The sequence below is a fragment of the Xiphophorus maculatus genome, chromosome 3 (genome assembly GCF_002775205.1).
Source record: "Xiphophorus maculatus strain JP 163 A chromosome 3, X_maculatus-5.0-male, whole genome shotgun sequence".
NCBI classification, from domain to species: Eukaryota; Metazoa; Chordata; class Actinopteri; order Cyprinodontiformes; family Poeciliidae; genus Xiphophorus; species Xiphophorus maculatus.
In genome coordinates, this window is record NC_036445.1 from 1,040,152 (window position 1) to 1,060,044 (window position 19,893).

Here is a 19,893-nt window from a genome sequence, read left to right on the forward strand (position 1 = left end):
GTTGCTGGATAAAAATCGGCTCCAAACCTCAGAGAGGAAACCAGGAAGCTCAGTTCCACCAGGAACGTTTCCACTTCCTGCCTTGTTTTTTCACATAACGCATGAACTCATTTCTACCTGAGTGCTTCTGAAAGCTGAGCTGCAGTCGGCCTAATTTAACATGCAGAGAGGAGTTACTGGAAAAACAAATAAAGCAGGAAGTGAGAGAGAGAAAACAGGAAGTTACATCATCGCTGATCAGTTTTCTGACAGAACGATCAGCAGCAGAGTCTAAAAACTCAGGATGGCTCCTGGAGGTGAAAAGGTTTTCTGGAGCTTCATGTTCCTGCTGGCAGGTGAGAAGTTTGATCTTCATCAGGAAGAAAAGAACCTGGAAGCAGGAAATTAAATCTGTGTAAATAATTTCTAAAGTTTTATTGACAGCAGAGTTTTTCTCCTTCGTCTCTGACTCTGAGTCCGGCTGAGTTCGTACAGAAACGAGAAAGTTTTGCAGGTTTCTAGAAACTTGTGTTTGTTATTTCTTTGGTTTTCCTGCTGATTCGTGTTCTTCTTTTCCTGAATGAGTCACATTATTATTTCACACATTCACTTTGTGTTGAAGAAAATCAGAACAACCTGATTAAATGAAGCATCATTTAAAAAACACTTCAATATTTAGCTGTAAAATGCAAAAAAACCCCAAAAAACAATGAACTTTAATATGTTTAAAATTTGACCATAATTTTCATTTTGCATGACACCCCAGGAACATGTTTGATGCATTATTCAGAAAGTTAGTATTTGTAGATCAAATCACTGATATTATGCAGGAAATTACTCATTTAATGTCGGACTTCCTGTCAGCTGTTTGCGTCGGAAATGTTCAAATCTGATTTTTACATGGAAAGAGTGAAACATCTGAGGCCAAACACAAAAAACAAATAAAAATACAAATTCAAAACGCAACACAATCCAAATCCCTGAAAAAGTTGTTTCCTTCTTACAACCAAACTGCCTTCTTTAAGACACAGAGTGAGTAACGGTGAGGCGGCAGGCCTTCGGGTTCAGCCGCCCACTTCTTCACTAATTCAGAGTAATTCAGTTTATTTTCTTTAAATATTTCCAGGCCAGTGAAAGTAGATTTGCTTCACAATGTAGCTTTATTCCAACATGAGCACATCTCGTTAAAATTAGTGTTCAGAGAAATCCAAACCTTGAAAGTTAAAGCGTAAACAACTGAAACATTTTCAGTAAAATAAGAGCGTTCTTACATCATGTTTTTCCAGGAAGCAGTTCCATCACAACTTAGATTTCATAAATATGAGGACATGAGTTAGAGAGAGTTTCCAACACGTTTCTTTACATCAGAATTTCCTTTTCTGAAACGTCCAATGTTTGTTCACAGACAGTTAGAGAAATATTGCACCGTTCTCTGCGAGTTTATTCACACTTTCCATTGACCCTGTAATGTTTTTCCTCTGCAGACGAGCTGTTTTAAAGAAGCACTGATCCGGTTTTACAAAGTTCTGATTAATTGAGTCACAATGAGCTGAATCACCGAGGATCTGAGGAAATTTGCTGCTCCAAACTCATCATAATCCTAGTGATGTTCACTGAATGAGTAACAACAGCAGTTCACTGGCTCATGGCTGATGCATCTTTCTTCTGACTGTCAGACAATCATAGGGCGTTGAGTCATAAAAATATTTAAATTATGCAGCTTTATGTTACATTTGCTACAACACCAAACAATTTATTAACTTGATTGATCAGTTTTTTTTACCTGTTTCATCATCCTCATTTGATGTTACAAACTGAGTTTGTTTTTGTCTGTTTGCATTTTTTCTCTTTTCTTTTGAGCAGCTCTGGATGAAATTATTTAAGTTTTACATCAGAGTCTCTGGAAATAAAAAACAAGTTGCCAGTGGAGGCGTTTTGTGACTTCAGTGTGTTTCTGGGTTAGTTTTGTGTTTATGGAGCCGATAACAAGAAGCAGAATTTACTTAGTTTCTAACTCGCAGCACAATATCCGTGTTCACGCAATGGGTGCGCCCCCTGGTGGTCACAGTGATTACAACAAGTCCAGCTGGAGCAGATGCAGGCGGCCCAATTTACAGCAGCAGCGTAATATAGATCAGGCTTTCACTAAGATAATCATTTTAAACTCTGTTTCTCCAGGAGCCGCGGCCCAAACCATCCGGTACCAGTTTGGATCGACCTGTGCAGTGAGAGGATCGACTGTCATCCTGCCCTGTTACTTCACTCCTCTGAAATCTTTCTCTCCTGAAGGAAGACAGATTCCTCTGAGGATCGTCAGAGTTCGCTGGTGTAAGAATCATCCGATCTGTCAGGGAACGACTCCGTCTGTTTACGACAGCAACTCAACGGCCAGAGAGCCTCGGTTTCATTACCTGGGCAACATGGAGGCAAAGTGCACTCTGCAGATCAGAGACATTAAGATGGAGGACATGGGAACCTTTAGATTCAGGATGGAAGCAGATAATTCTGCTGGACATTTTACAAACCCGACTGGAGTCACAATCTCAGTGGCTGGTAAGATCAACATGTCACATTCAGACAATAATCACAGATATTAATGGAAACTAATGAGAACGTTTCACTTAGATCTGATCAAAATGGAGATAAAGAGCTCCAGCAACAAGTCAGAGGTCAGCAGAGGTCAAACTGTCTCCCTGCAGTGCATCACTTCAACCTGCACCTTCACTCACCTGGAGGTCACCTGGAGGAAAGATGGCCACGCCCTCCCAGGGAACGGCTCCGCCCTCCAGCTCGGCCCTCTGACCGCAAAGGATTCTGGGAACTACAGCTGTGCTCTGACGAGTAACATGGAGACCCAATCAGAGCCGTTCAGCCTGCAGGTGGAGGAAAAGGAGGAGAAAGGTTGGTTCTGGTTGATTCTAGTTGGTTCTGGAGACATTTTCAGCAACAACAGCAACATCTAAAAAAAACTAGAAGATCTTTAAAAAGTTCAATGTTTTCTGTTCACACAATGAGTAAAATATTTCAAACCAAGAAAAGTTAGTGGAAGGAAAAAGTGTAGTAAGTAATGGAGTCCTAGCATCCAGGATAAGCTCCGATTTGACAGGATTGTCTTTCAAATCCTTGAAAAACTTTGTGAGATCTTCGCCTGGAGCCGGAGCAGCAAGCTTGGCCAGGGCTTCCTGGATTTGGGTTTTCATTCTGCTAACCAGAATCATCAAAACTACAAGAAATAAAAACTTTACATATTTTATTCAAGTCGTAATAAATCTACATAACTGATGAGTTTGTAAAATGGAGGACAAAAATAAGGAACTTTTTCATCGTACTTTAATTTTCTGAGCTATGCGTCCACCACATGTGACAGATTTTTTTAAAAGGTTTTTTGGCTGCAGTGGCTTTTATTTGAAAATGTGATGACAGGAAGTAATGAGACAGAGACAGGAAGACATGTGGCGAAGGTCAGCAGGCCGGGAATCGAACCTGCGACAGCCACGTCTGGGACCAAAGCCTCCTTATTTGGGTTGTGCTTGACCCCTTTTTTATAGCTAAACTCTTGAGATTTTCTGTAAATTAAATCCTCTATAAACAGTTGAAATCATCTAGATTTAATAGAATCTGAAAGGTGCGTCCAGCTGCAGAGTAAGCCTGATAGTTAGAAACTTTCTGTTTTCCAGAGTTTAAACTTCCTCTGGCTGCTGCTGTGACGTTTGGAGTCCTGCTGGTGGTCACCACCCTCATCCTCCTCATCTTCATCTTTAAAAGGTACCGCAGTAGAGCTAATGTGCTAATAGAGTAGCTAATATAAACCACTCAGACCTTTAAGATCATCAGAATCAAACCTACTAACTATTCCGAGTCAGAACTAAACATGGTTTTAGTTTTTATGCTCCAACACTCTGGAATAAACTTCCTGCTCGTTGTAAGACGCTCCGACCTTCAGTTGATTTAAAACAAGGTTAAAAAACTTCTTGTTTGACGTTTCCTATTCTTAATTTGTTTAATTCTATTCATTCACTATATTCAAAATTTTAATGTTTATTTTGTTTATTTTCAATCTGCTTGATTTTTTTATGTTGTTTTTAATTTTCTTGTTCAAGCACTTTGAATTGTCTTTGGCTGAAAGTTGCTATTTAAATAAAGTTGCGTTGCCGAAGAGGTTTGCTAACTGTGTTTACCGCACTTAGCTTCCTATTTTTCCTGATAAGTTCTGAAGCGCTGGTTTACTTGGCTGTTCTGTAAACTTTTAGTTGAACAAAGGTTGATATCTGTGTTGAGGACTGCTAAAGAGTCTCTAAGTAGATGTTTATATTCACGCTCTTATTTTGAAGTTTGTTTACTCTGCAGTCCTGTTTCCTCTCGTTCTCTCTCTGTTTCTGCTCCAATAACTTTATTTCAAACAAGAAACATGCAGTAGGGTTGTAGTCTTTCAAGAGCAGGTAGAATTTAAATTGAAGTTTTAGCATTAGCCATTAGCTTCATCTAAATATCATGTTGGTGTAGCTCTGTCATGTTAGCATAACTAAGTTTAATAATTAAATTTAATAATTTAAAAATTTAATAAGTATTTCAGGTTTAGCACAGCTAGTATTTTAATTAGCAGTGCCCAAAACAGACTAGTAGATTCATCCATCATATCACTGTCAATAAGATTTGAGCAAATATTTTTCCAATCTCAATTCATTTTAACACATTTTTTTTACATTTGTAAACAAACTGTAGATGATTAACGAGCTTTGATTGTCTGGCTGTTTCCAGAACCTTCCTGAAGACAAACAGGAAGCTGAGTAATTAAACCTTTAATTAGAAATCAATGTGTGTTAAAGCTGAATTTATTAAACCTTCTCATCCACATTCAGCCACCAAAGCGCAACACCACCTTCTGTGATGTCTTCAGGGTGGAGTTAAAAGATTTTACCACCAAAATCCAAACATCAATGAGGATTATTTTTTTATTTGATTAGTTCTTTCTGTGTTTAAAGCCTTTGTTTGTTGCAGGAAGCGAACAGCAGCAGGGAGTCCAAACATCATGAGAGGAGAAGCAGAGATGAAGGTGACTTCCTGTTTGTCATCGAGTCTGTGGCGATGTTGGCATATTCATGTCTTATTTTATTTATTTATTAGCCTCTGTTTATGAGTTGCTTGACTGGACAGAGGTCAGGAAGGGACGAGGAAGTAAAGGCAAGATCCAATCCAACATGTTTCTATTTGCGACTTTAATTAATTATTAAATTATTAGATTAAGTAAAAAAAATGTATCTATAAAATGACAATAGAAACATGGATTCCAAGGCAAGACCGTCTACAATGCCCCAACCTTCTGGCTGCGGTACTCCATTTTACAATTATAGTTTATTAAACCTTCTTTTACAATTAGTTACTGTATTAGCAGTAACTAATTTTAACTAAGTACCTCATTACTGAGGTACTTCCTGTGTTGAAGATGTGGACACCACCAGCAAACAGCTACCAGGCCAGGAAGTACAAAGCTAAATAAAGCTGCTGTCCTGGTTTTGGGAATAGCAAACCTGCATACAGAGTCTGTAATACAGATGTAAAGCAGTAATGTAAAGTATGTAGAGAAGTGGCTTTATTCACAATAAATTCAACTGTATGAAAAGACTTTAGCCTGGAGCTATTAGCATGCAGAAGCGCCAGCCACGAGCTAGCTTGCTAGCATTTAGTTTACTTACTTAGCGCACCAGTTTATATTGTGTTAATACTTGGACAATTAAACCGATTAAGACTAATAATTAAATACCTTATAACATGGGAACATGCAGCTACATGTGTAAATGTCCGTGTTTTACTTACACTCCGCTGTAATTACCAGAAGCCATGTGGAAAATCAAAATATAGTCACAAATACAGAATCTCATTCTGAACATTAAGACTTTTTTTAATATTAGAGCTGCATTTAACGGTTATTTTAGTAATAAATTAATCTTTCAATTATTCTGAAGATTAACTGATTTATCAGATTTTTTTTAAATGGCACATTCTACATATTGTTTTATTTAACTACTTAAACCTTTTTATACTATATTTAAAATACATTCAAAGATACAAATGAACAAATGGTTAGATTTCTTTTTTAAATAGGAAAAGAAACATTTTATTGCCTGATATACAATAACCACATTATTTTAGTGTGAAGCTAAAAGAGCCAATTGATAATTTTTGGGTAAAACATATTTACAGAATAAAGTGTTTTTCAGTCTTCATTGCAAAATGTATCTATTTTTTGTACAGTTTTGGCTGAATTACTTCTATAAATGTGGGTTTTATTTTTTAGCAAATTGCCTTTTTTGAGTGTGTAAAGGATTAATCAATTAATTTGATTAATCGTTTCAGACGGATTATAGAAATCACAAGGACAAATAAATCTGATTGAAATATTATATATAAAACCAGGTGTTTGCAGCTGGTTGTTTTGCAGCAGTCAGTCAAACTGAGGATGCATGTGGTGACAGTGGAAAGGAAAAGCTTCATTTGAACCAGAACCAGATTGAGTTTGAGGAGGCAGCTCCCATGTTTGACTACAGGTTTGAAGACAAAACATCGTAGAAATTGTTTGCTTTGCAAATATTAAATAATCAGAAGTTACTGAAGGCTGAAGATAATCAGGTCAATTGAAAATTTTGATACAATAAAGTAACAGTCAGGATGATAAACAGTAATAAGTTTGTTCCTGCAGCTGTAGCAGTCTGTTCCTCAGTGTTCACTGTCTTCTTCTCTCTGCGCTCCTCAGACTGATCACATCTACAGCAACGTCCTGCCGCCTCTCCTGGAGGAAACAGGAAGTCAGAAACAGGAAGTAGAGGCTGAGGAGATCAGCTACGCTTCGGTCCAGTTCAAACACAGCAAACACAGCAGGTAGGACATGCAGACATTACTGACTGACTGACTGACTGACTGACTGACTGACTGACTGAAAGAACAAACTATTTGTTAAAAAGCCAACTCAATTACTGAGTAGCGGATCAAATTATCAATCATTTAATATTTAAAAAATACATCATCAGACAGACCAAAATATTAGAGTTCAGTGGAAATTTTTGTATTTAAAAAATTTAAATAACAATAATTCATATAAATTACAAAAAATAGCAAAGTCAGGCAAAGGAAAATTATTCAAATAAGTTTCTTTCAATAAAAAACTTCAGAAACTTTAACAGGAACTGCAGCTGTCTGTCTGTCTGTCTGTCTGGTGAATTTTGGTTTGTTTTTCATTCAGTGGGTTGAAAATCCAGAAATTTTACTGAAGTAAGAGTTTCATTTTCTTGAGTAACTTTTTGAAAATTGTATTTTTAGGAGTATTTCTACTAGTTACGACCCGACTCTGGGTGATGATCATGTGATCTCTAAATTTCATCTCTGCTGTGTGACTCAGATCTGGAGCAACACTTTGCAGTGGTTCTGTTTTGATCCTGCAGGGAGCTGAGACACTTTTACATTTATAACTCCTTATTTTTTATTTATTCTGTGCAGAAAAGCAAAAGAAGAATCTGATCCGACCATCTACTCTTCAGTAGCCTCCAGAGGATGAGGTCACGACCCGCGACCTCCCATTTTAATGTGGCTGAATCAACCGACAACATCTTCTGGTTTCACCTCAGTACAGAAGAAGAAGAAGCAGCTTTCTGGACGATCTGTGCGCCGGATTAGACTCACATGGATTCTCTTTATTAATCCTCCATCCTGCTGCAGCTGAAGCTCAAACTGTTTCTGTTTGAGAAACCGGGTCAGAACCGAAGGAATCACGATACTCAAGCAGAGCAGAAATATTTAACAGACAGTGTTAGAAACTGAATGGCATATAAATAATGTCACCAAATTAAATTATGCTGCTGACAAAACAAAAACAGCCTTTAAATGTGACGCAGTTCCTGTTGTTTAACTTTTATTTCTGAAATCTGTAAATATCTTCAAGCACAACTAGAGACTGTATGGAATATGTAAATAGTACATAATGACATAACATTATATAAAAATATATACAATTGTGCAGTATATCTATCCTAACCAGTATTTTTGTTGTTAAAAACTCACAGCTATGGTGGCCTACGGGTTCAAACGAGTTGCAAATACATAAATGATGAAAACTCCAAAACACAAAAAAAGCAACAGATGCAACAGAAAAATGCTGCATGGAAAATAAAAACAAAAGCAACAAGCAGGACAACAGCTCCAGACCACTAGGTGGAGTCTGGAGTCGGTATATTAGCTTCGTAAATATGCTGCTGTTCTGTAATGCTGTAAAAGACATGAAGTACAACATGTTGTCTTTCTTCCACCTACTTTCTTCCGGTCCTCCCGTCTTTACTGAGGCTGTGTTCTCACATGTTTTGTAGTTATTTTAACCACATGCTCTTTTTATGCAATTATAATGTGAAAGTTATATATATTATATATATAGATATATATTGAAAATCTTTTCGCCTTTTAGGCATCATTGACATGTTTTCTAAAAACTGGTGTGTAGATAAAAATACCTTTAAAGAAACATGTTGTTCCTGTTTTTATTGAGGAGAAACTCTGCTGAAATGCAAAATCCTCAAACTGGACCATTTTATAACTTCCTTCTCTTTTAGCATCACACTGAAACTGTACTATGTAAATCTAGTGTTTGTGAAATAGAGTCATGTGTTTCAGAAGACGGCAGTTTCACAACTTTTATCTCCTGAGAAGTGAAGAGGAGGAAGTTCTGTCACCACTCTGGGTTTTGGGAGAAGGAACCGGCCGCCGGTTTCTGCAGCAGGCTGCAGCACTGATGGTGAATAATCAGAAAGAAGCATCATAATCAGTCGTCTCTGCATGTTTTATTTTATATAGCTGGAGGAAGAGGGAGTCATTGAGTCATCACTCCTTTATAAAATAGGAAACAGATTTTTTTTAAAAAGAGCAGAAGGGAAAAAAATTAATGATTTCAGTTGATTTCATGGTTGAGTTCAATTTTTCTTATATTCTGCCTTAAGTAATTAATGCTTCTCTCTTTCTTTCTTTTTTTTTTACCACTTTTGTAGATTTCTTGAGATTGACCTTTGGTTTAGAAGCTCATTTCTAACACAAGAATGCTTGTGGCCAAACGTCCAAACCACAACTTCGCCAAAATTCAGGTATATTTTGCGTGTCTACTGAGTTTTTGAGATTAAACTTTTCAATTAAATTTGAGTTGTTTTAATATGTAGATTGGTGGCTGCAACATATGCAGCTAACTGCTGCCAATTCTTCCTTTTATTGTTTATTTGTTTATATGACTTTAACAACATAGTCTTATGTTATAATAGAAGTTAGTTTTTATATATTTGGTTTATTATCCATGTATTCTGTTTTGTTCAGTTTAAAATTATTTCATTTAATTTTCTTCACAATGATTTTAATATGTTTTCTCTACTTGAATTGAATGATTTCTGATGTTTCACATATGAATTTATTTCAATAGAATTACATGCAATTTGCACAGATTATTTGAGTCTTACTAAGTATCATTTTTAAGATGATACAAAATTATTTTAATTTATTTTATTTTGTTTTGTTTTATTTTGGTAGCCCCCGGTAGAGAAGAGCGCTGCTTTTCCGGTGTTAAAGTTCATCTTCCGGTTGAAAAAGATGGCGGCCCCCGACGAGTTGTTTTGCTGGGAAGGAGACTGGGATTTACCGTCTGTCAGCACCGACTGCCTGGTGGTTCTGGTAAGGGTTCGGCCGCTGGTAGTCGGTGTCGGTTCGCCGGCTGCCTGTCGGCGGTGTTTCTGCTACCGAAAGGCGGGTTAAATCCTGCAGCCGAACCGCTGAATGAGGCTCTGGCACCTAAACCGGATTATTTAAACTGGTTTAAATAATCCGGTTTAATATGACGGTCAAACTGGCTTATTTTAAATGTAATTTAAAGGTTTATTTTAACGAAAAATCACACGGAAGCTGATCAAACAGCCGCAGTAGTTTAATTGAGTAACTCTTTCTGTCTTCCAGTGGGAAATTAAGACAGTTAATATTAAAATAACTCGGTTAACTGCAGATCACGTGGTCTTTGGTACTTTTGAAAGTTTTAATAACAACGTTAATATTCAAAAGCTTGGATGTCCTAAACCTGGAGCATGTTTTCCTCTTTTATTCGTTTTAATCACTGGAACCAAAAGAAAATGAAAATCAACCTTGGAAGCCTGATTGTTGCATTTTTACCTGCTTTAATCATCGTTGGCTGCGATTGGTCGTAGCTTTGAAAACTGTAGAAAAAACAGCAAATATATTTATTGTTTATTTGTCATTTGTCCTAACGAAGCTTACTGTATTCATCCTGAAGTATTCGGGATGATTTATATCCTAATATTAAGCATCTGGATGTTCATGAATGTTGTGTAATTCTGCGGATTACCAGCAGGGGGCAGCAAACTACTTTAAAGTGTTGGAAGTTTGATTTTCTGAATATTTTCTCTTGAGGTTCAGCATAAATTAAAAGCATTTAGTTGTAGAAAGCTCCTTGTCAGTTCAGACGTCCAGTTTCGGGATGTTTCTGTCTCAGCTTTTGACCAGGAAGTGTTTCTGCTGCAGGTTGAACTCAGACAGTGATTGGTTAGTAAATGAACTTCCCTGGAGTCTGATTGGTTCGTCTGCTTTAAGTAAACACTGCAGCTTTAAGAATCAGCAGAACAGTTAGTGAGTGACGGCTGGCTGTGGGTTCACGCATGGAGGAGGCGGGGCTTCAGCCCACCTGGGCGGTGACCAGGTGGACGGACGCTGTGATGTCCCACCCTGTCTGAGCGCTTAAACGTTACTTAACAAACACATCCAGGCGCGTTTTACTGCAGGAGCTTTTCAGCAGCAAACTGACTTTACCTCCTGCCTGGTGATGCTGAAGCAGAAACAGAACCCAGACCCAGAGGAGGAGCAGCAGAACCTCTGATCCATATGCAGCTCCAGTTCCCTCACATGCAGCTGGTGGAATAAATGTCTTCACAGTTTTATGAGGAAATTCCTCCTTACTTTTCCTGGTTGTAAAACCGAGTGAGGCTCTCGACTAGCAGCCAATTGTTCTTATGCAGTTTTTACTTCCAGAAGCTCTGAGTCAGGTTTTACTGTGTCTGTCTGAAAGCTGCTTTTGGTCCTGCCGGATCGACCTGCAGAGGAACCGAAAGGCGGCGTTAAGCACAAACAGCCTGAATGAGAGAACGCATGTGAACAAAAACAGTGATTTAATCAGCAGCAGATTCTGGGAACATTTTCCAGATGCTTGCATCATGTCTCGGGCAGTTTAACAGAAACCCACACATCCCTACATGAGGAGAGGTTTGTTCCTGCCGTCTGCAGAGATCATTTATTCTGGTTCCTGAAGCTGCTACTGATTTCTGCTGCAGCTTAAATTAAAAATAGTTTCTGTCTGAATCTGAGAACAGCCATTATCCTTCTGCGGCTCCTCAAAAGATTTTCTTAGAAATATTTAATATCAACTCATTTTGTTACATTTTTTCATAATTTCAATTTTCACAGATATAACAAATATTGATGAGTTTTATGACTTTAACTCTTAAAGAGTGACTAAACCCCCACATGTTATTGTTTTTGCTGATAATTTGACTCTTCGGGGTTCCATCTTTGTTTACATGCAAATTTTGTTTAAATGTTAGTCACTTTTTAAAAAATGGTACTAGAGTTTTTGTTAGTCACGTTTTTAAAAAAAAAGTTGGTTGATTTTTTGCTAGTTGCTATTTTAAGTCACTAGATTTTTTAGTTGCTTTTTTGAAAATAAAAAATGTTAACTGGAGGTCAAACTGCTGGAGTAAAGACGTGTCTCTGATTCCTCCTGTTCTGCAGGCGTACGCTCAGTTCGCTGGCGCGCCGCTGAAGCTTAGAAAGATCTGCAACCCCTGGCGGAGTCCCGGCGGTGAGTCGGATCGTTGCAGCTCCGCTTCACTCCGACGGAAAAAATCATCCAAAACTTCTCACGCTTTACTGCTTCCCATGGTTTCACCAGGCTCTCTTCCTGCTCTGAGGACCAATCAGAACGAGACTCTGTCCCGCCCCTCTGACATCATCATCCACCTCAGGAAACAGGTGAACGTCTAACCAGGCAGAGAAAATAACTGATTTATTGTTTTTTAATAAGTAGTTCAGGTAAATTACTCCTGGATTTACGGTTGTTGACACGACTTTTGCAACAATGACATTTTTTAAGATTTAAAACAGAGAGAGAGACCAGATACCTTTAATGTGACACTTTGTGGACTGAACATGAAGTCCAACCAGTCGCTCATTTGCATCTTTTATTTTTAATCATAATTTGCAGAGATTTTATAAAAGGAGCAAAATAATCTCATAACAATAACATAAAACCTTACCAAGTATTTTGTCTACTTCCTAGTGCAAATATCTACACTTGAAAAAGTACAAAACTAACAAGTAACATTTCAGCAAGATAAAGGAACTTGTTTTATGTCAATAATCCTTTAATATCGATTTTAAAAAGTCTTGTAACAGGATATTTTTCCTGGCTCTAAGTGGAAATCTGCCAGTGAAACTGGTGCTTTTTATCTGTAGTTACACTTGGAGTTTCGTCATTTGCGGTTATCAGCCAAACCTCTGGCTTCAGCTGGGATCAGCAGCAGCTGGAAGACATTACCCAGCATGCTCTGGGGCAACCTCACTGCGGTAGGTTGTCCAGAAACCGCAGGAGGAGCAAATTGCGGTCTTCATGCTCAGCTGCAGCTTTTAAACCCCGTCAGTCACGTTTCTGCTGCTTGTTTGTCTAAGTCATCATGGTTTCCAACCACAGCTCCCGACTTCTTCTTCATCCCAACGCTGATCTTTGGTGGTTTTTCCTCCTGTCAGGTTCTTCTCACCTTGGTTTCAGAATAACTTCATGTCCTCACGGTAGTGAAGGAACATGAAAATGTTCCAACCAGAATCTGCAGACCTATAAACTCTCCAACACCCAGTAAGACACACATGCAGAGCTTCAGACTGGACCAGAACCAGAACCAGAACTGTGCTCCTGTTTGAGTGAAGCTGCAGCAATCACAGCTGAACTTCTCCAGAACTTTCTGCTCCAGTCTGTCTCCTTTAGTTTACATCAGAATCAGAAAAAATAGGTTTTTAATCTTAATGGGTTTTATTTATTCTGGGAATATAAAGGTTAAGAAGAAGAATGAGGGTCAGGCAGCTTTTTATTTATGATTGAAAGTTATGCCTTTAAATACACCGCAATGTGAATCCAACAAGTTACAAACTAATCAAATTGTCAATAAATTAACAGAAGTTAAAGGGGTGAACATGTTTTGAATTTATCCGTAATATCGAGTTACACCACAGGGTGGCAGTGCATCTTTTACCCCACTTTGCCGTCCTCATATAAATGAAGAAGTGGACAAGCACCTTTTATTAGCTTTTAGTCAATAACGTTAATAACGTCCACCAAATATTACCAAATACTAAAGTTTTTATCATAGAGTATTTTTTCATTCCACCAACCAGTCTTTTGTAGACAATGTTTTGAGAGTGAAATAACCGTTCTACCGCGTTAGCATTTCATGCTACTTATCCTGCTAGGCGCTAGCTTAGCAGCAGACTGCTAATGTATTTTAGGTTGATTGTGCTATAGTTCATGTTTTATGTTTATATGTAATAATAATAATAATAATAATAAAGTTTGTTGAACATTTTCTAAGTTATACTGCATTAACTGTTTTTGTAAACATTTTTAGAGCTTCCTCTGGTAGTTATTCTGTGGCCATTTTTGTTTACCCCAAAAAGAAAACGGTGGAAGCAGAAAAATCCAAGATGGAGAATGTAATGGCGAAGTGTTTATAAGTTAAAGTTAGGTTGTTGGTTTGGATGTTAGTCCGTAATCATGGCATAAGGTGAAAAATAATAAGCGTCTTTTTTTGTTTTGTGTAAAAAAAGGTTTGATGATTTGTTCTTTTAAATGAGTTAAAATGCTTTTTATTTTATTAAGTGTTTACAATGTTGGTTTTAGCGTTGCTTTGTATATTTCAGTTAGAGGCTATACTAAAATAAATCAGGAAAAACTTTATTAAAAAGGTGAAAGTTTACAGCTTATACATTTCAGATTATAGCATAAGCAAGTTAGCATCTGCAGTGTCTGAAAACCCTCCTGGTTTGTGTTTCCTCAGAAATTCAATGCAGACTTCGACCTATCGGCTAAAGAAGGTGCTGACAGCCTGGCCTTCATCTCTCTGCTGGAGGAGAAGCTCATGCCGGCGCTGGTAAGACGGATGATTTCCCCCTGAACCTCTGCGTCCCGTCCTGAACCCGCTCACCAGCCTGCGGGTCGGACTTCCTCCCGCAGATCTACACCTTCTGGGTGGAGCCGAAGAACTACGTGGAGGTGACCCGACGCTGGTACGCCGAGCACATGATGTTCCCCCTGAACTTCTTCCTGCCGGGCCGGATGCAGAGCCGGCAGTTGGAGAAGCTGCGGCTGCTGAGGGGAGACGAGCACCTGGAGGCTGGGGAGGAGCTGGAGAAGGAGGTGAGACCAAGGTGGAGCTTCCCACAGCTTAAAGGGCCGGTATCATGTAAAATCCACTTTTCTGGGCTTTTCATCATGTGTTAAAGTTATTCTCTCATCGTAAACAAACCAGGAGTGTTGCCTTGATTCTTTACTGCCTGTTTGAGAATTCCTTTAATCTGTATGGCAACCATTCAGCTGTGCAAAACGCCTGGGTGGATGTAGCCCCGCCTTCGAAGATGAAGCTCCTCCCCTTCTCAGCTCCTTAAGACTAGCCAGTAGCAATTAGCAAACATTTGGTGGAACTGCTGAGCCCATTGGAGGAGCTGCTGCTCAGAGCAACGCTGATAAAACCTTTAAAGGGTTAATAGAGGAGCCATGTTGGGACGACGTCCTGGAGGCGGAGCTTCAGAAAGAGCAGAAGTTCTTAAAGAAACAGAGGCCCAATTTCAAGACGTTAAATCTGGAGTCTAGGTTCTGTAGCTGCAAAACAAGCCCTCATCATCACCTCTCCACCACCATGTTTGATAGTTGGCTGCTCTCTGCTTCTTTCCCTGCTGAATAAATCCTGAGGAAGCAGCAGTTTCTGTTTGAAGCTGATGTAAAAATGAGCAGAAAGATGAATGAGTGAATAAATCCTGATATTCATCCAACGTTGTTCTAAATGAAGTAGAACAGCTCCTCTGGTTGGGATTTAATCTGTCAGTTTTTTTGATTTACTTTATCATGAATGCTGTTTTAACCTAAATAATGTAATATATTATCTGGAAGTAATCTGGCTAATGACTCAAAGCTTTGTGCCGATGTCTAAGCGTCACATAAACTCAAATCAGTCTGATTAAAACAGCAATGCTGATGTGTCTGTGTTTTTAATTATAGGGTAAAAGATCCATCATAGCATCCTGAGTAAAATGCTTCGCTCCCCTTTAGAACCTGCAGGAAAAACATTCTGGAGCCCAACTGCTGATACTGTGTAAAATCAGTTTGTTGTTAAATGAAAAATCTGCAAAATGATTTTTTTTTTTATCTGATTAATCTGGTTTATTTTAATATAATCTCAGGTCAGCTTCATTCTCTCCCTCTTGAATCCTTTGAGGTCAAAGGTCAGTCTAGTTTCTCGTTTTATTCTTTCTGAACTATCCCCTTCAGACTGTTCTGTTCCGGTTCTGGTGATGTTCCGAACCTCCTTGTATTTCCTGCTGCCAGAGGCATTTTGGACCCGGTGTTTTTATCAGAACCGAGGTGTTTAAGGATCGTGTTTGTTGTGGAGTTTTACCCTCTGAGTTGCGGTTTGGACCTGTGTTTTCCAGCTGTACCGGGACGCTGCAGAGTGCATGAACCTCCTGTCGCAGAGACTCGGCTCACACAAGTTCTTCTTCGGAGACTCGTAAGTTCGTAATGTATTTTGGGTTTGTTCTGCAATGTTTTATCTTTATCTTTTATTAAAGGTAATAATAATAAACTCTGCGCTGCCTTTTACAAGTTATACCAGATTAATAGTTTTTGTAAACTGTCTTGGATCTTCCTCTGGTTGTTCTGTGACTTTTTTGGTTTCCCCAAAAATGTCCCAAAACAGAGGAAGCAAAAAAAAAAATCCAAGATGGCCGAATGTAACGGCGTAGAGCTAAGTGATTGTCACTGCATGATCTGAAATACTTACAGGGAGGGTGTTTTTATTAATTTTCTTGTTGTATGCCATTGAAATCATAAAAATAGTCTATTAATTGAATATAATTACAAGAAATAAAAATCAAAACGATTTTATCGCATTTTGCAACAGTTCTCACTTTGGTCACTTTTGAATCAAAAGTGAGGAAATATAGTTTAATTAGCGCTTCACATAAACACCAGTATGATAACATTCATTTGATCAAAAAAGGTGCTACAATCAGGGTGTGTGGTGGTGCAGGGTTAGCCCCCATCAGGAGGCTTCAGTCCTCGACGCGGCCGTCGCAGGTTCAAATCCCGGCCTGGTCACCTTTGTCACACGTCTTCCCTCCTCCTCGTTACCCTGCTTTTCTGTCTGAGCACTTTTAAATAAAGGCCAGTAGGGCCAAAAAATGACAAAGTTATAAAAAATATATGTTTTTGTTGTTCGTGATGAGTCCACCAGGGGGCGCACCGGCTGTAGCCGCTAGCTAACAGTCCAGTGAGTCAAATACTGTTTTCTAATTCTTTAACTGAATTGACAGTTATTCATTAAGAGATTTATAACATGTCCTACCAAAATGACAAATTATAGCAAAAAGTATTTTAATTACTGTAAATAAATATGTTACACTTTGTTGATGTACATTTTAAGAATAATCCGTAAATATTTCTTCCAACGGTACGGATCGTCCAGTGACAATATCAGCCTTAAAACATTGTTGCTTTGGACGAGATTTGTCCGTAAACTTGGATTATGATGGCAATAAAAATTGCCTTTTTGTTTAAGTGAGTTATTATAATGATCTTTATTTATTTTAGCTTGCAGGCCAGATTTTACTTTCAGTTGGAGACCATTCTTCAATAAATCATCACAAACTTTATTAACAAAGGGACGTGTGCAGCTCACACATTAACGCTGCCATTTCTGTTGTCTGGTTTCTCCTGCAGGCCTTCGTCTCTGGACGCCTACGTCTTCGGCCACCTGGCTCCCATCCTGAAGTGCAGACTTCCCAACGGAAAGCTGCAGCAGCACCTGAAGTCCCTGGACAACCTGAGCGACTTCTGCTCCAACATCCTGCTGCTCTACTTCCCCAGAGACGGCCGAGGTGAGCAACATCTGGCAGCATCTGCAGGAAAATGCTCCACGAGTCACTTCTGGGCCCTAAAATTATGGAAGTTGGGTTGAAATGACTTCATATAAACTGTCTGTAAACAGATGAGCTCAGTGACAGAGGAGGAGGAGGAGGAGGAGGAGGAGGAGGAGGAGGAGGGGGGGGGGGGGGGAGTCTGGTGCAGGGAAAACATGGAGTCACAGAAAGAAAATAACTTGAACCACTTATTAAAGTTTTACCTTCAGCATGAGAAATATTTTAAATATAAAAAAGTAAATTATCATAAAAATATTTTATAAATTAAACATTTGAGTGTTATGTATTAATTAATTGCTATGTAAATGTCATAACTATTTTAATATACAAATTAAAGAAAAATGATATGGAATCAAAATCTTATGTAAATGTTAAATATTTCAAATATTTAAAAATAAATTATAAAGTTATATAAACATGTTTAAATATTAATTATAATAGTAAATGTTATTATACATTATATTATATAAATGTTTAGAGAATGTTTTGCATTAATGAAAATTAATAATATGTAAATGAGAAATATTTTAAATATCTAAATATATTAGTTGGAGACCATATAAAAATTAAAGATATTTAAATATTTTAAACATCTAAAAAATATTCCAGATTTGTTTCTTTTATTGAAAATAATAAATAAGAACTTTAGTTATTTATGTAATTGTTGTAAAAATGAAGTGGAAAATATGAAATATTTGCAGAAGACATTTTATAACAACATGAACACGTTAGATCTGTTTAACGCCTTGACCTAAAGCCACAGCCGATAATCCTCCGATAATCATTTCCCTGCCGCAGAGCCGTCGGCCCAGAAAGCGCCGGCGGCGCCGGAGGCCGGAGACTTTGACAACGTCCCCAACAAGCGCAGGAAGCAGCTTCTGTCGGCGCTGTTTGCGTTGGGCGCCATGCTGAGCTACGCCCTGCTGACCGGCATGGTGTCCATCCAACACGGCCACCAGGAGGCGCTGGAGGAGCCGCCGGACCCGGAGCACATCGGGGCCCACGAAGAAGAAGGAGACGGCTGAGGAAAACGAAGGACGATACGGGACTGAGAAGCCAGAGCTTTTCCAGGTTCACGGCCAGGAAGAGATCCAAACAGAAATAATTTATGATCCTGGAGCGGACAGGAAGTGGGTCAGGGTGCTGAACAGGAAATAAAGATATTCAACGCACTGCAGCTTCATGGGAGCAATGTTTGAAAACATGAATTACTTCTTCTTAGGAAGATCCTCGGTTTGTCGGATTATATCTTTAATGTTTCTGCTTTTCACTAAACTAAAATCAGATTACAGCACAAATCTATAAATTAGGATTGAATTTTTAGAAATATTCAGCCATTTCTAGAAACCTGCTGATTAACGCTCCTTGTTTGAGAAAATGAAATGAAAACATTCCTGTAATCTGATGCAGGAAAAAATAAACTCAAGTTTGTTAACCGGAGTATAAAATTAAGTTTCATCTCAGTGCTGAAATATAAATTGCAATTATTCAATTTTACTACTTAAATTAATAAGCAAAGTTTTTCAGTTAACATGCAGAAGGTATTTCTTAGATTGACACTGTTCTTTTAAAAAGCCTTAAAACTCACAAAGATATTTACAGAAATCCTGTAAGAAGAGGAAGAGAAAAACTGGATGAAGAGCATCAACAATAACTAGTGCAGCTAAATATTTACATTGCTGACTAAATATTTGGTTTGCAAATTAAATATTTGGAGCTAAATATTTAATTTAAAGCTACATATTTATCTTGGTAATTAAATATTTAGATTTAAACTAAATATTTACCTATTTAAATTTTAAGCTAAATATTTGGTTTGAAGCTAAATAAGTAGTTTGCTACTTATGTACTTTAAGCTAAATATTAAGGTTGCAAGTTGCATATTGAGTTTACAAACTAAGTATTTGGTTTGAAGCCAGATATGTAGCTAGCTAAGCACTGAGTTTGAAGCAAAAATATTTAGGTTGTAAATTAAATCTGTAACTTCCTAGCTACATATTTAGTTTGGAGCCAAGTATTTAGGATGTAAACTAAATTTGTAGCTTGCTAGCTAAACATTTTGAAACTGATATTTATGAATGAATGAATAACTTGGTGAAAATATTAGTTTTTGCCTGTAACTTTGCAAACGGTTCCATATATTTTTATTCTGAGTCATATTTTTACAGCAGCCTGGATCAGTGCAGCCAGTTGGGAGCATGTAAATGTGGCCCCTCCGCCCTGAGCCTCCAGCCGTCGGTCCGGACCCGGTCCAGACCCGGTCCAGACCTCCTGAGGGACACCCAGCTGCACATGACGGCACCATGCAGGAATCCTGGCCGGGGTCCCTCGCTGCCAAAGAGCTGATCTGGAAACAGTTTGTGGACGAAAATCCTCCTTTCATTCTGCTCACAGAGAAACTGGAGATACCAGCAGAACCGACACAGAACCATCAGAACCGACACGGAACCAGCAGAACCAGCTCAGTGTCTGAAGGGAAAATCTCCTGTTTCTCACTTTCCATGCTTTGCTTTTTGCTGCTGCAGGCTGAGCAGGAAAACCAAGTCAGACGGTTGGATGAAGAAGTTTCCTCCCTCCTCACCTCACCTGCTGTTAAATACACGTTTCCATGGCAACGCTCCAGGATCCGAAACAAACAGCAGCAGAGCTGGA

At 38.4% G+C, this 19,893-nt stretch overlaps 2 protein-coding genes across 2 annotated transcripts; both read left to right on the forward strand.

Moving 5' to 3' along the window:
* Nucleotides 1-12: 12 nt before the first annotated feature.
* Nucleotides 13-7,994, forward strand: LOC111608033. Its single transcript, XM_023330277.1, has 7 exons — nt 13-335; nt 2,158-2,532; nt 2,605-2,880; nt 3,657-3,744; nt 4,978-5,032; nt 6,731-6,855; nt 7,471-7,994. Exons 1-7 carry the CDS (start codon nt 284-286, stop codon nt 7,526-7,528), a joined length of 1,029 nt encoding a protein of 342 aa, XP_023186045.1. The 5' UTR covers nt 13-283; the 3' UTR covers nt 7,529-7,994.
* Nucleotides 7,995-9,038: 1,044 nt separating this feature from the next.
* LOC102220470 (metaxin-1-like) lies at nt 9,039-18,418 on the forward strand. Its single transcript, XM_005814508.3, has 9 exons — nt 9,039-9,098; nt 9,532-9,672; nt 11,791-11,860; nt 11,951-12,030; nt 14,106-14,198; nt 14,282-14,464; nt 15,754-15,830; nt 17,042-17,199; nt 18,040-18,418. The coding sequence occupies exons 1-9, from the start codon at nt 9,054-9,056 to the stop codon at nt 18,264-18,266; spliced, it is 1,074 nt and encodes a 357-aa protein (XP_005814565.2). The 5' UTR covers nt 9,039-9,053; the 3' UTR covers nt 18,267-18,418.
* Nucleotides 18,419-19,893: the final 1,475 nt, after the last annotated feature.

Bases quoted from the DNA above. Each gene is read 5' to 3' on its own strand.
- LOC111608033 (XM_023330277.1), top strand. From the start codon at position 284: ATGGCTCCTGGAGGTGAAAAGGTTTTCTGGAGCTTCATGTTCCTGCTG. The intron at 2,533-2,604 runs GTAAGATCAACA...CGTTTCACTTAG, and splicing joins AGTCACAATCTCAGTGGCTG to ATCTGATCAAAATGGAGATA. The intron at 3,745-4,977 runs GTACCGCAGTAG...TGTTTGTTGCAG, and splicing joins CTCATCTTCATCTTTAAAAG to GAAGCGAACAGCAGCAGGGA.
- LOC102220470 (XM_005814508.3), top strand. From the start codon at position 9,054: ATGCTTGTGGCCAAACGTCCAAACCACAACTTCGCCAAAATTCAG. The intron at 12,031-14,105 runs GTGAACGTCTAA...GTGTTTCCTCAG, and splicing joins TCATCCACCTCAGGAAACAG to AAATTCAATGCAGACTTCGA. The intron at 17,200-18,039 runs GTGAGCAACATC...TCCCTGCCGCAG, and splicing joins CTTCCCCAGAGACGGCCGAG to AGCCGTCGGCCCAGAAAGCG.